The sequence below is a fragment of the Rhineura floridana genome, chromosome 22 (genome assembly GCF_030035675.1).
Source record: "Rhineura floridana isolate rRhiFlo1 chromosome 22, rRhiFlo1.hap2, whole genome shotgun sequence".
Classification (NCBI taxonomy): Eukaryota; Metazoa; Chordata; class Lepidosauria; order Squamata; family Rhineuridae; genus Rhineura; species Rhineura floridana.
In genome coordinates this window covers 4210806-4226899 of record NC_084501.1, presented here as the reverse complement: position 1 = coordinate 4226899, position 16094 = coordinate 4210806, and the positions used below count along the sequence as shown (strand labels likewise).

Here is a 16094-nt window from a genome sequence, read left to right as displayed (position 1 = left end):
ATGTCAATGGCTACTACCGGTGATGGCTGTGCTCTGCCACCCTAGTCAGAGGCAGTATGCTTCTGAAAACCAGTTGCCGGAAGCCTCAGGAGGGGAGAGTGTTCTTGCGCTAGGGTCCTGCTTGCGGGCTTCCCCCAGGCACCTGGTTGGCCACTGTGAGAACAGGATGCTGGACTAGATGGGCCACTGGCCTGATCCAGCAGGCTCTTCTTATGTTCTTATGTTCTTAGGGAACCAATTAAAGGGTGCCACATTTTAAATGTTCTCAAGAATGATAAACTGGATATTTTGTTTCTACAGGAAACACACTGAAAAAAGTCAGCTGCTCCAGGACAGGTATTAGCAGCCCAATGGATTGGTGAGATTTATTCAGTAGGGGGAAGCTCAAAATCACGGGAGGTTGGTGATAGTTTTCAGCAAAAAGTAAATTTCGTTGTAGAATCCATAGAGAAAGAACTAGAGGAGTGATGCTTACATTTTAAGGGGGAGATTCATGGCAAGAATATAATTTTAGGCTGTATCTACACACCCAGCCAAGGTCACATGATATAGACAATCTACTCTGCTAGCTCCTCAGATAGTGCCAATGCCCACATTTTGCTCTGCCACCCATTGACTGTAAATGGAGACCTAGCTCTGCAACGGTAGGCCGTCTCCAATTTTACTGCCACCACAAGAAAAAGAATTAAGCTCTCGTGGGTGACTTGTCCTCAGGGGAAATCCGATATGAACTTCCGATATGAACCGGCCCGTGCACTACGTTCTGCTACGAAGGCCCTCCTCCGGGTTCCAACTCACAGGGAGGCCCGGAGGGTGATGACAAGATCTAGGGCCTTCTCAGTGGTGGCCCCCGAACTATGGAACAGTCTCCCCGAGGAAGTACGCCTGGCGCCGACTCTGCTCTCCTTCCGGCGCCAGGTCAAAACCTTCCTATTCTCTGAAGCATTTTAAGTTACACTGATTTACTTTTTAAAATGTTTATTGTATTGGATTGTTGATTGTATTTTAGTATTATTTTGTTATTCATTGTATTTTTATGCTGTTTTATGTTCACCGCCCAGAGAGCTATTGCTAGTCGGGCGGTATATAAATTTAATAAATAAAATAAATAAACAACGCTAACGGGATTTGTGGGGATTTGTTTGACATATTGTAGTGGAGATCTCCTGGAAACACACAGTGAAAAGGAATGGACAACCTGACACTCCCATCACATCTAGAAGAATGTGGCTAACAAAGTATATCCATGCCCATACCTCATTTCTTATTTATGTACCCCAACTTTACCTGTATAATGCCAGTTAAGAGTAGACCAGGTTGCCTTTCCTCTTCCCCTCCCCCAATGAGTTGGCAAATTTTGGCTGAAAATGTACCTAACACTCTTTTTCTCTCTCAGGGGACCCCAGACGAATAGTTTTCTCATTCCAGCGAAAGGGGGTTCAGGGTTACCACACTTTCCTCATGAGTAAAGATGGGGTAACTCTCTATGTGGGAGCCAGAGATGCTATCCTTGCCCTCGACATCGGTAGCGCTCCTTCCATCAGGCTTAAGGCTGAGGTGAGTGGGAAATGTGGATCCAGGAAAGGAGGTGCTGCGGAAAGTGAGGGGAAAGGCCTGGAGTGGTAGTCTGATTAGGGTGACCGCCCACCCTCTTCTAGATGACAGTCCTTTCCCTCCATCTGCTTTTGGGGAGATGTTGGGATGCATTCTAAAAGTGGTATTACTTCTACACATGCTCCAGAGTTCTTCATATTTCCCTCCTCTGCCAAACCAGGTTACTTCCTGATATGATCGAATCACAGTTTGCCACTAGACAGCCCAAACTAGGTTTGAAAGAAGCTAAGCCTGAAGTTGGTTTATAGTCCTCCTGTGGCTGTGCTCTGATCACTCCAGGAATAATCAATTTTGGCAGAAAGCAGGAGGGGAGAAGAGAGGGGGAGCATATTAGACGTGGAAAAGAAATTCAGTCTATCCTGCCGTTTAATGTGAACTTACCTAAAACCACACTTTGGAAAACAGTATGCATATTGAATTCTTCAAAACTCACATTTCACTGAATTTAGCAATGCAGTTTTCTCTAACCAAAAATATGTACAAAACATGTGTATCAGGGGAATTGTGTGCAAAAAGGTATATGGTAATGAAAACATACACAATTTATAATAAAATTGTTTGCAAAAAAATTCTTCTGTCTTTTTCATGATCGCACACACACAGAACACACATCCCTCCCAGACACACAAGCATACATACATTCTTTCTATCTCTCTCATGCACGCACATACAGATCACAAATACTTCTCTTCATCTCATGTGCATGCATGTACACACACCATACTGAGCAAACTCTTCTCCCCTCTGAGAATTAAGGAAGTCCTTCTCTGGGACAAAGCATCTGCCCACCAATCAGCTACATGTGTCTGCAGGCAGTCAACACCTAAGCAAATGGAGCAATCCCTGTAGTTTCTCTCTCCTCTCTTACCCCACCTCTTTCTCTTCTGTCTCAGCCCCCTTTTCTCCTTCACTCCATGCCCCATCCTGCCTCTCCTTCCTCCCTATTGTCATCTCACTGTAGTTTATAGGCTTAGCACCATCTGTTGGTGGCCATGTGAATTACAGAGCGATGACAGAATAGTGCAAATATAGTATAGAGAGAAACGTGCAGCAAGATGCTGACAAATTTGGGGGAGGACTTTAAAACAAAACTGATGTAGAATTTGGAGAACTAAATTTAAGATTGGAAAAACAAACTGAGAGAAACCAAAACTGACAGATTCATCTATCCCTATAGCATGGAAGCAAAGGGGGTCAGCCCCATAGCTCCAAATCATGCTTTGGCATTTATATTCAACAAAGTCAGTGTTTTATCAGGGACCAGAATATAGAGACTGTCTCTGGTAAATAGAAGCAATCTTATTCATTTATTTATTTTAAAGAAGCTTTTCCCAACCTTTGGGTCCCCAGATACAGCTAGACTACAACCCTAATCAGCCCCAGCCAGCATGGCCAATGGTCAGGAATGATGGGAATTGTAGTCGCAGCAACATCTGGGGACCCAAAGTTTGGGAAAGGCTGTTTTAAAGCATTTTTAAATCATCTAATATTTAAAAATCACCAAGTGGTATCAAAGATACCATATAAAAACAGTAAAGGAGTATCATAAAACCAAAATTTTTAAAAAAAATTAAAATTTGAATTTAAAATTGAAAATTTTTAATTATGTTTTATTGTGTATTGTATTTACATTGTATTTAATATATTTACTTGTATTTTAACCTGTTTTATTATGCTGTACACCGCCCTGGGAGCTTATTGCTATAGGGCGGTCTAAAAATGTAATAAAATAAAATAAAATAAAGATACAATGTAAAAACTGTATTATAAAAACAGAAATTCGGCTTTGCCTTTCATCTCCCCAGATGAATCAATGTAAGGCTGTTTCCCGCTCCCCCTTCTCTGAAGCGGTTGTCTCCCCACTTTCCTCTCATAGGTAGAGTGGAGCCCCACAGCTGTGAAAAAGAATGAATGTGCCCTCAAGAGCAAAAACATAAAGGTAACACAGTGGGAATTAGGGATGTGTTAACTCCTGGATGGACGGACGGACGGATAGTTAATGTGGCCCTAAAACTGTGATTTCTTTGGGGCCCCTAACACAGATTAGAAAGGGCAATTTGGGCACATCCTATAGTTTACTGAAGGCTCCTGCACGCTTCCAGAGCATTGGATACTTCATGTGAATGCTCCTTCTGGGGGCATACAGGCAGCGTCTTGTGGATGAGTGGCACTGTTCTTTCTATTTGACCATATTTTTCAATTGGTTCCTTTTTCAACTGGGGTTTTCCCCATTTTTAAAAATCCATTGGACATTACCTCAAAGACGTTTTTCTCTGGAAGATGCCTCTTCCTGAATATTCTCTTGATTCCATCTGGTTTCCTTGCACTTCCATATATTCTCCAACAGCACATCACAGTGGCAATGGAGCTTAACCCATTTTTTGCTGAGGGTCTCCCACACATCCCCAGAAGGAGTATAGAATCATAGAATTGTAGAGTTGGAAGGGGCTTACAAGGCCATCAAGTCCAACCCCCTGCTCAATGCAGGAATCCAAATCAAAGCATTCCCGACAGATGGCTGTCCAGCTGCCTCTTGAATGCCTCCAGTGTCGGAGAGCACACCACCTCTCTAGGTCATTGGTTCCATTGTCGTATGGCTCTAACAGGTAGGAAGTTTTTCCTGATGTTCAGTCAAAATCTGGCTTCCTGCAACTTGAGCCCATTATTCCGTGTCCTGCACTCTGGGAAGATCGAGAAGAGATCCCGGCCCTCCTCTATGTGACAACCTTTCATGTACTTGAAGAGTGCTATCATATCTCCCCTCGGTCTTCTCCAGGCTAAACATGCCCAGTTCTTTCACTCTCTGCTCACAAGGCTTTGTTTCTAGTCCCCTGATCCTCATAGAAGGATCCAATGCTCTATTTTCAGTTTCTGTGTATCCGATTTTCTTTATATGCATGTAAGATTCCTTTTGAGCTTCACAGAAGTATAGTTTCCAAATCGCGTGAAGTACTAGTTCCCCTCTATTCAGCACAGGTTAGGCCTCATCTTGAATACTGCATCCAGTTCTGGTCTCTGCACTTCAAGAAGGATGCAGACAGACTGGAACGGGTTCAGAGGAGGGCAACAAAGATGATCAGGGGACTGGAAACAAAGCCCTATGAGGAGAGACTGAAAGAACTGGGCATGTTTCGCCTGGAGAAGAGAAGACTGAGGGGAGACATGATGGCACTCTTCAAGTGCATGAAAGGTTGTCACATAGAGGAGGGCCGGGATCTCTTCTCGATCGTCCCAGAGTGCAGGACACGGAATAATGGGCTCAAGTTGCCGGAAGCCAAATTTTGACTGGACATCAAAAAAAACTTCCTAACTTTTAGAGCCATACGACAATGGAATCAATTACCTAGAGAGGTAGTGGGCTCTCTGACACTGGAGGCCTTCAAGAGGCAGCTGGACAGCCATCTGTCGGGAATGCTTTGACTTGGATTCCTGCATTGAGCAGGTGGTTAGAATCGATGGCCTTGTAGGCCCCTTCCAACTCTACTATTCAATGATTCTATTCACAGACAGCCATCTGTCAGGAATGCTTTGATTTGGATTCCTGCATTGAGCAGGGGGTTGGACTGAATGGTCTTATAGGCCCCTTCCAACTCTACTATTCAATGATTCTATTCAGACAGCCATCTGTCAGGAATGCTTTGATTTGGATTCCTGCATTGAGCAGGGGGTTGGACTTGATGGCCTTGTAGGCCCCTTCCAACTCTACTATTCAATGATTCTATTCACAGACAGCCATCTGTCAGGAATGCTTTGATTTGGATTCCTGCATTGAGCAGGGGGTTGGACTGGATGGCCTTATAGGCCCCTTCCAACTCTACTATTCAATGATTCTATTCACAGACAGCCATCTGTCAGGAATGCTTTGATTTGGATTCCTGCATTGAGCAGGGGGTTGGACTGGATGGCCTTATAGGCCCCTTCCAACTCTACTATTCAATGATTCTATTCACAGACAGCCATCTGTCAGGAATGCTTTGATTTGGATTCCTGCGTTGAGCAGGGGGTTGGACTGGATGGCCTTACAGGCCCCTTCCAACTCTACTATTCAATGATTCTATTCACAGACAGCCATCTGTCAGGAATGCTTTGATTTGGATTCCTGCGTTGAGCAGGGGGTTGGACTGGATGGTCTTACAGGCCCCTTCCAACTCTACTACTCTATGATTCTATTCACAGACAGCCATCTGTCAGGAATGCTTTGATTTGGATTCCTGCGTTGAGCAGGGGGTTGGACTGGATGGCCTTACAGGCCCCTTCCAACTCTACTATTCTATGATTCTATGTGCCATCAGGGCAGAACTTTAGGGCAGAAGTCCAGGCAAGTGCAGGAGGTTCCCCAAACCCAGCAGAGATGACTTGCCATATTTTGAAGTGAGGTAATACTACAGCAACACCTTTAGGTCCAGAGTCTACAATTATCTAGCTGCCCATGCAAATTATCTTAACTAAATAAATAGACCTATTACCTTTTAAATCCATCAAGAATCCATTTGACCTTGCACGCAGGATGGCAGCAGAGCAGGAGAGGGGTTGGTTGTTCATGCGTCCTTTACACTGTGGGGCATAGTTGTGCTTTTTGACAACCTCACAGCGTAAACCTTCTCTGGGATACAAATGTAAATGAAAGCGGAATCCTGTTTTTGTTCTCTTCATCTCCCCAGACAGAATGTTTCAATTTTATCCGTGTCCTGGTGCAGCTGAACGAGATGCACCTTTACACCTGCGGGACGTACGCTTTCAGCCCTACCTGCACTTACATAGTGAGTTCCTGGGGTGGGAGAGGAAGGCGAACAAGTTTGGATTAAGCCAGGTGTAGCCAAGATGGTGCCCTCTGCTAGTTGTTGGACCAACTTCCATCCCTTCTGACCATTAGCCAAGTTGGCTGGGGCTAATAGGAGTTATGGTCCAACAACATCTGGAGGGTACCACATTGGCTACCCCTGGATTAAACACTCTTTTGATTGACAAAAACAAACCCTGCTTAAGCAGGAAGCATTTCTTCTTTTTAAAGTGTTGATTATTTTGTATGTGCCTAAAAATCTACATGTGGAAGAAGCATTCTCTGCTCTTTACCACATCCTGGGGATGCCTCTTTCTGAGATGAGGTCATGAGTGCCTCGGAGACTGCAGTCTCTTTGAAATTTGGGAAAACCTCTTCTGTGTATTACACAGGTACACATCATCTAAAACAGCCTTCCCGGACCTGGTGCACTCCAGATGTTTTGCACTACAACTCCCATCAGCCCCAGCCAGCACGGACATTTTGGACTCCAGTTCCCATCAGCCCCAGCCAGCTGATGGGAGCTGTAGTCCAAAACATGCAGAAGGCTAGACTAAAAAGAGAGAATGCCTTTGTTATGTTCATTACTGTAGCTTTTTCTCCCATGCAAATTCATGCAGATTTCAATAAAGCTGAATGTTGGAAGATTCGGGACAGATGAAAGAAAGTCCTTTATACAGCACATACAGTAGAAACTATGGGATTCCCTCCCAGAAGTAGCGATGGCCACCAACTTGGATAGCCTCACATGAGGATTAGACAAATCCATGGAGGAAAATTTATTCAATTTTTATCTTGCCTTTCCTCCAGAAGGAGTCCAGTTATTAGCCACAATTGCTATGTTCTACCTCCACAATCGGGGCAGTTAGGGAGAGTTGCTGTTGTCTTCTCATAGGCCCTGGTCAGAACAGGACGCTGGACTAGATGGGCCATTTGCCTGATCCAGCAGGTTCTTTTGCCCTTATAAAATAATGCCTGCTTTCTGCTTAATCTGCCAAAATCACCTCTCTCTGTTCCCAAAGCACACTGGAGTCAATGGGAAGGGATGTCTCAGGACCACTTGTAGAGATGTTGGGGATGGGTGGGCAGAATTGAACGGCATGTTGTGTCTCTGTATCCTTCGTGGCAAGAAAGTACCCCTTGGATTTCCATGCTGCTGCACAGGACCCCTAAATAGAACTGCCCCAGGAGGCCAAATGGCTGGCTTGTTCCATAGGGCCAACTGTGGTGAATGGTATGATTGGTTCTCATGAGAGTTGGCATAGCCCATTGATTAAAAGAAACTGAGCCATGAGTCTGGAAGTCCCCATTTCAAATCTCATTCTGCCATGAAATCATTTTCACTCAGCCACAGTTCCCCCATCTGCAATGTGGGGATAACAATAAGAGTTCAGTTGATTCTCAGAATGTGCAGTCTTACCATTTTCCATACACAGAGGCCATGTGGCAGTGTAGTGGCTCAAGCACTGGACCTTAAGTGGGAAGATCTCGGTTTGAATCCCATCCAGCCACAAAGCCCACTGAACCACTGCCTGGTTGACATCCCTGAACCAGCAGCACGCTCTCTCATGGCCTACCCCACCTCACAAGGTAGAGAGAGCTCAGGCTCAAAATGCAATAGATATTATGCAAAATGATGTTAGCAACAAATGATGTTTCCCAGATTGTGCAGTGAGTAGGGATGGTTCACATTTTGACGGCTTGTGGTTTCTGAAGGACACTCTCCAAGATGTTCTGTTTCCCTTTTCCCTTTTTCCTTTTCCTTCTCTGCCTTGCTAGGACCTAAAAACATTTACTCTGGCAACTGGCATAGAAGGCGCCCCCCTCCTTCTGAACGGGAAGGGTATCTCCCCCTACGACCCTCAACATCACAGCACAGCAATCCTCCTCGGTGAGTCCTCAATTGAATCTGGAAAGTGGGGGGTGGGAATCCACTTCCTTGGAAGTCGAATGTTAACACCACCCCAATGCCCCCTCCAACATTTCAGAGGAGAAGACAGAGGCACCCTTGCAACACCCCACTTCTCCTAGCAGGGATCATTGCCTGACCCACTTTCCTGTCATTGCTGAAGGCTCTAGTCCCACCTTCCAGATGTTTTGGACTACAACTCCCACCAGCTCTGATATCTAGGGCTGAGGGGAGTTATAGTCTAAAGCAGGGGATCCCAACCGGCGATGCGTGGGCCACCAGTGGTTGATGAGCTTCATCAGGTAGCCCATGAATGTGGCTGAAGACAGGAAACGGCACATCCATCACATTGAAGATTCGTATTATCTTAATTCTTTTTCATTCCTTTTATTTCTAATATTGTATTTGATTGTATTACCATACACAAATTATTATATTAAAAGAAAATGCAATACCTAAGAAATTAAAGAAGCAACAAACATACAGTTTAAAGTCATTCAGCATCTAGCACGCTATGACAGGCACTAAGTGGTCTGCCAAGGCCCTGCACAAGTTTCAAGTGGTGCATGGGGGGAAATGTGAAAAAGGCGGATAAGAGAAAAATCAACTCATTTGAAATGTGGTGCTGGAGGAGAGCTTTGCTCATACCATGGACTGCAAAAAAAACAAATCATTGGGTGTTAGAACAAATTAAACCAGAACTGTCACTAGAAGCTAAAACGATGAAACTGAGGATATCATACTTTGGTCACATAATGAGAAGACCCGATTCACTAGAAAAAACAATCATGCTGGGAAAAACAGAAGGGAGTAGAAAAAGAGGAAGGCCAAACAAGAGATGGACTGATTCCAAAAAGGAAGCCACAGACCTGAACTTACAAGATCTAAACAGGGTGCAGTGGCATCACTAGGGTTGGTGTCACCCGGTGCGGCCCGCAGCGCCTTCTCTCTCAGACTCTAGGCGGCCTCTAGGAGCGCGCGGCTGAACGACAGGGCCCGGGAGCGCGCCACCTCCAAGTTGTCTGCCGCCGCTTCCACCTTCTAACAGCCGAGGAAAGCAGCCAGTGCGCCACGCGAAGACTCTTGTTGGTGCCTAGGCGGTGCCTGGGGGGGCGGCTCTGGGTGTCACCCCCGTCTGGTGGTGTCACCCAGTGCAGCCCGCACCTGCCGCACCACCCTAGTGATGCCCCTGACAGGGTGGTTCATGACAGATGCTCTTGGAGGTCGCTGATTCATAGGGTTGCCATTAGTCGTAATCGATTTGAAGGCACATAACAACAACAATGGGGGGAAATGTTTGGGAACCGCTGACCTAAAACATCTGGAGAACATCTGGCTGGGAAAGGCTGCTCTGGTCTCCCTGCTGTGTTCTGGAAGGGCAGGATATTCATCAACCAATGAAGTTAAACTCCTGCCAGTTTAGACACCAGAAGGGTGTCATTGTTCAAAGATACGTGACACAGTGCCCTCCAGTGTGCTTAAAATATACCTCAGCTGCTGCACTGTGTGAAGTTGTGGGCTGTGCACTGCACCGACCCATGCAGGTGCCCTTCCCAACTTTTAGGGGCCCTGGGGAGGAAGCTGAATCCTGAAGGGTAACAATTTTAGCAAAGCAGACGGACTAATGAGATTTTTAGCAAGGCAACCTCAGGGCAAAAATGCTCCTGAAACTGGCTCTTCCTGGCTCCTGGGATAGCTGATGGGGAAGTAATCATCTTCTGTCCTGTCTCTGCTTTGCAGATGGCGAACTTTACACGGGTACCACAAACAACTTTCTAGGGAACGAGCCCGTCATCACTCGTACCCTGGGGAGCAGGACAGCTTTGAAGACAGATATCTGGATGCATGGTAGGAGCAGAACTCGGGCACTGGGGGAGGTGGGGAAGTTCTTTAATCACCCCATTTAGAATCCAGCAACTCCCACCAGTCACCACATTCTGGTGGCCTAGACAACTGATATGTTAAAGGATTAGCACATGCATCCAGAGGCAGTGAGACTTCCCCGGGGATTCTCGCCAGCTGGGTCATGAACCGGCAGGGCAAACTTCTAACTTCTGGTCTCTTTTTGTGGCTCCCCCCCTCCCAGGCGATGCAGCTTTTGTGGCCTCCATCCATGTCCCGACCCCCCCAGATGATGACAAAGTCTATTTTTTCTTTCGGGAAACTGCAAATGAGTTTGACTTCTTTGAGAATGTGATCGTTTCCAGGGTGGCTCGCATCTGCAAGGTGAGCCATTTCCAAAATCGAGGGAGCTTTTCAACGGGGACTTGCTTGGGCTCAGCCCTGGGACCTCCTTTCTGCAGTGAAGCTTTTACCCTTTGAATGTCTGAAGGAGCAATACATGAACATGTACAGAGTGGCTGTCTCTTGCCTTCACTTGTCTGGAATTGAGAAAGAGAGCTTCCCAGGAAGCAACTGCAGCCAGAATTTAATTTTAATTATCATGGTAACATAATAGGGTCGTACTCCCTCTGAAAGAGCAGGTCCATGGTCTGGGGGTGCTCCTGGATCCATCTTTGTCACTAGAGGCCCAGATGACCTCCGTGGCTAGGAGTGCCTTTTACCAGCTTCAGCTGGTAAGACAGCTGCGGCCGTTTCTGAACCAGGATAGCCTGACCTCTGTTGTCCATGCACTGGTAACCTCCAGACTGGATTACTGTAATGTACTCTATGTGGGGCTGCCCTTGAAGTTGGTCCAGAAGCTGCAGCTGGTGCAAAATGCAGTGGCAAGACCACTCACTGGGACAGGGTTATCGCCAACATGTCAACCCGCTGTTGAAAGGTTTGCACTGGCTGCCCATTTGCTACCGGGCCAAGTTCAAGGTTCTAGTTTTGGGGTACAAAGCCCTATACAGCTTGGGACCAGGATACCTGAAAGACTGTCTTATCCCTTATATACCCAGTCGATCACTGCGCTATGCAGGTGAGGGCCTCCTGCATGTACCATCTTATCAGGAGGTCCGTTCCGCACAACATAGGAAACGGACCTTTAGTGTGGCGGCACCGACCCTGTGGAATTCCCTCCCCTTAAATATTAGGCAGGCGTCATCTCTGTTATCTTTTTGGCGCCTTTTGAAGACCTTCCTCTTTCAACAAGCCTTTTAAGTAGAGACCTTATCCCAGTCTGCGTCTGTGTTGGAATTGCTTTTTAATATACTTTTTTTAAACAATATGTTTTTTAACCCTTTTAAAAAGATGTTTTAAAAGCTTTTTAAAAAACATTTTAAAGTTGTTTTGTTTTGGTGTATTTTAAGGTCTGTTTTGATGTGTTTTTAGCGCTTCTGTTTGCTGCCCTGGGCTCCTGCTCGGAGGAAGGGCGGGACATAAATCAAATAATAAATAAATAAATAATAAAATAATGGAAAGGTTAAGCATTTTGGCAGGGAGACATGATAGAGGTTTATTACATTATAGACAGTGGTGGAAATAGTGGATAGCCAACAATTTTTCCTCCCCCTCTCATAATACTGGAATTTTCAGGGTCACCCTAATGTAAATTCAGGGCACAGAAATTAGAGGACTTCTTCACATGTACATAATGAATTTGTAGAATTCACTGCAATGAGATGTGATGGTTGCCAGCTAAAACAAATAGTTTTGGATTGTTTAAGAAAGTATTGGGCAAAGTATACAGAGGCTAAGTCAACTAATGGCAATTAAATAGAATGCCCGGATGCCCTGCAGGTGTTGTTGGACTACAGTTCCCATTATCCTCGCCTGTCGGCCATCCCGACTTGGCATAGTGGTGAGAGTTCATTTCTAGCAACATCTGGAGAGCTGCAAGCTTTGGAAGGTTGATCCAGTGACTTCACCATTCTGCTGTTTCTCACAGCGGTCAACTAGATGCTTCTGGGAAGCCCACAAGCAGGACAAGCATGTAGGGAACAACCAGGGATTGAACCTGGGACCTGCGTCCACTCTGCAGATGGCAAACCTTAACTTTCAAGGGAATGAATCTTTCACCCTTCGCACCTTGGGTAGGAGAACAAGGCCTGTGCTCTTATCACTGGGTCATTGATAACAATGAATCATCATCATAGTTCAGTTTTCATTATAAAATCCTCCAAGGCAGCTTGCAAGCATACTAAAATCAAGACAGAAGTGTACAAAATCACATAACGCAGTAAACTGCAAAGCAAACGATAAAATCAACGGGATTAATGGTTAAAGAACAGCAGCTATCAGATGATCCCCAAAGAGCTGCCAGACAGTCCCAGGGGCTGCTCCTTAAAAGGGCTGCATCAGTCTGCTAACTGAAGGCCAAGAAAGAGGAAGCGAGGAAGGGGTTAAGTCTCCCTGGTTTGTCACTGATGCTTGCTTTTCCATCCTCTTCAGAATGATGTTGGAGGAGAAAGGGTGCTGCAGAGGAAATGGACCACCTTTCTGAAAGCTTATATCTCCTGCACCCAGCCAGGGCAGTTCCCTTATACCGTCATCCAACACATTTTTGCTGTTCCACATCAGGGAGATGGTGCTATCTTCTATGGTGTCTTCACTCCTCAGTGGTAAGACTGCGAGAATCCTTTGTACCCAAAGATTTTGTATCCCTCGGAATAGGAATTTGGTTTGGTTCATATTTTAATGGGAACCTACCTACCTAATTTGCACTTCCCCAAACAGCATGTGAAGTGAAATTCAGCTATCCTTTGAAATTTGCACCTATCTGAATTTTGTGACGCAGTTCTCCAACCAAACAAATCTGTACCAAAATGTATATATGAGGGTAACTGTGCATAAAAATGCAAATATTAACAAAAGCAGCATACATAAAATAATTATATTGGGCCAACTTGTTTGCATATGTATATTAGGCAAAACTACACAGAAAACTGTTTATGTTAGGAGGAATCTTCACTAAATGCTGACAATTTTTCATGTGGACTTCAAAAAGAAACTGATGTAGAAATGTGGTGAGCTGATTTTAAGACTGGAAAAGCCAGAATCGGAAAGTGAAACCAACAAGTTTCTCCATAGAATCCTAGAGTTGGAAGGGGCCTTGTAGGCCATCGAGTCCAGCCCCCTGCTCACAGCAGGAAATCCACAGCTAGAGCATCTCCCGCAGATAGCTGTCCAGCCTCTGCTTGAAGACATCCAGTGAAGGGATCCCACCACCTCCCTAGGCAGTCAGTTCCATTGCCGAACTGCCTTTACTGTCAAGAAGTTCCTTCTAATGTCCAATCTGAATCTACGCTCCTGCAACTTAAAACCATTAGACCTAGTCCTACCCTCTGGGGCTGTTTTTGGTCCCATGACATGCTAGATAAAGCAAAGTGCCTCTGAACATATGCAGAGTGCCTTTTTGTCCAAGTGGTGCAGCTGGCTTGCGTATCTCTTTGCAGGCAGATGGGAAATCTTTGGAGTTCAGCAGTCTGTGCCTTCAGCCTTGACGCTATCAAAAAAGCCTTTGATGGGAGATACAAAGAGCTAAAACGTGATATTTCCCGATGGGTGACTTACGGGGGGTCGGACATGGACCCTCGTCCTGGCAGCGTGAGTATCACTTCAAGCCCTCTGCTTAGAAGGGTGTGAGCAACGCCTAGCTGAACATGAGTTTCTGGCAGGGAACGCTTCCAAAATTCTCCTCCTTTCTCCCCAGATTTTGGAGTTGTTGTCTTTCTGGAGTGGAACCAATGTATTCAAAATTCCCCCCCATCTGGTTTTTATTTCTGAACGCTGTGTAGTGCCGTGCATGCTTTGGCTGTCAGTTCCTTCTTTTAATTTGTGTCTTTTTTTGTGTATCTCCATTAATAGAAAACAAATTGTTGTGAGGCGATTGCAATGGTGTTTGAATGGCGATTCTAGGGAGGGTTTTGTATCGTTTGCCACCAGGTCTTAAAAACAAACCTGTGTTCTCAGGATCTCCTGTTAGTAGGCCAGTGTTTCCAAAAGGGATGGGGGGAGAAATTCAATTTGTTTTGCATTTAAAGCCAGATTTATCAAGTTTGTACTTCCTGAAACAATATCAGAACCAAAACACAGCCATCCTGCAAAATATGCACTTAATAATAATAATAATAAATAATAAAATTTAATTTATGTGTCGCCTATCTGGCCAGTGGCCACTCTAGGCGACGTACATACAATAAATTACAACAAAATAGAATACAAAAATACAGTGTAACGGTATAAATTATGCTAACAAACAATATATGGTAGGCAGTATTTAAATCATAAGGACATTAAACCTCCCCAGAAGTCCCAAAAGCCTGTTGGAAAAGCCAGGTCTTTAAGGCCTTGCGGAACATATTCAGGGAAGAGATGTGCCGAAGATCTTGTGGGAGGGAGTTCCAGACGGTGGGGGCCGCCACTGAGAAGGCCCTCTCTCTAGTTCCCGCCAATCTAGCTGCTTTGGTTGGCGGGATTGAGAGAAGGCCTTGAGTGGCCGATCTTGTCAGGCGGCATAATTGGTGGCGTTGTAGGCGCTTCTTTAGATAAACTGGGCCGAGACCGTATAGGGATTTATAGGTTAGTACCAACACCTTACCCAAATTTTGTGATGCATTCTCCAACTAAACAATGTTTACAAAAAATGCATATATGAACAGAAAATATGCATTAAAATGAATATATTAGTGAAAAATACATACAAATATGCATTATATTTGGAGAAACTGCTTTCAAAAACGTGTACATTAAGTCAAACCTGAATACAAAAATGTGTTCGATAGGAGAAAATTGCAATGAATGCCGAAGAATTTTCATGAGGATTTTTTTTTTAAAATGGAGATTGCTGCAGAACTAAATTTAAGGTTGGAAAAATGAGGTACGGGGAGAATCAAAACGGCAAGACCTTTCCATCTCTAGGTTCCAAACACACCTTCAGTAGGTCCCTTTCCTGCAGTTGCTCCCTGACTGAGGAGGTTATCCAGTTATGATCCCCGTATCACATACATAGCGAACATGTCACTGCCCTTCTTTGAAGCTGATTTGTGTGCCAAAGTATCCAGAACCGTGCAGGGGACCCCCTGGGCTGTGCAAATGTATTTCTGCCTTATCCAAGACTGGATTTTTGGGGAAATCCTTTGTAGGTCTCCTCTGAAATAAAATGCGTTCTCAGTTCCTGAAATGAACAGTTGTCCCACGGATAGTTCAGCTTCTTTTCCAGGGAGGGCGAGGATCTTTATAAAAGATGGACCCAAAGAAAACATGGTGCTGTCCTGCTGTGGTCACTTATTTCATCTGGGAATGACACCAAGAGGAAAATGGGGTGGGAGGGGTTGGCTGCTTTTTAAGAAGCACCTGGCAGCTGGATCAGACCAGAGGCCCATCTAGTCCAGCTTTCTGTCCTTGCAGTGGCCAGCCAGATGCCTCTTCTGGGAAACCCAAAAGCAGGGCCTCAGCACAATTGGCCCCTCTGCTTGCAGTTGGTATTCAGAGATATACTGACTTTCCTTTCGTGCTGCTTGTGTTGAGACACGAGAAGTGAATTTGCCCTTTCTAGGTTGCTGCTGCAGCTGTTGCTAATACTTCGTAGAGTATAAGTTGCCCCCGCTAGGGCTATGTGCACACTGGCCCTTAAAAAGCAGTGAGGCCATTCTGTCTGGGTCCAGTGTGTACGCAGCGGTGGACAGAGCAAGGTGGTGATGATGACCAAACAGTTTTGAAATCAACAAGACAGCCGACATCTCTCTCTCTCCCCCTCCTCTCTCACATTTACTGTTTTGTGTCATTTGTGGATGTCCATGGATCTCACTTTTAGGTGAAGGGAGAAGAGCAACAGTCTGTTGCTTTATAGCTTTTGACTAGATGTTCTTTTCTCCAAATGTTTTACATAAAAAAAAGGCGGCAGGT

General features: G+C 45.2%; 1 protein-coding gene across 1 annotated transcript in view; it reads left to right on the top strand.

The window, feature by feature from the left end:
- The window catches only part of LOC133375148 (semaphorin-4A-like), a 32465-nt gene that overhangs the window by 463 nt on the left and 15908 nt on the right, over positions 1 to 16094 (top strand). Inside the window, exons 2-9 of the mRNA XM_061606713.1 lie at positions 1397 to 1557; positions 3491 to 3553; positions 6276 to 6374; positions 8174 to 8285; positions 10044 to 10151; positions 10390 to 10529; positions 12639 to 12808; positions 13643 to 13793. Coding sequence (XP_061462697.1) covers positions 1397 to 1557; positions 3491 to 3553; positions 6276 to 6374; positions 8174 to 8285; positions 10044 to 10151; positions 10390 to 10529; positions 12639 to 12808; positions 13643 to 13793 — 1004 coding nt within the window. The remainder of the gene's footprint in view (positions 1 to 1396; positions 1558 to 3490; positions 3554 to 6275; positions 6375 to 8173; positions 8286 to 10043; positions 10152 to 10389; positions 10530 to 12638; positions 12809 to 13642; positions 13794 to 16094) is intronic.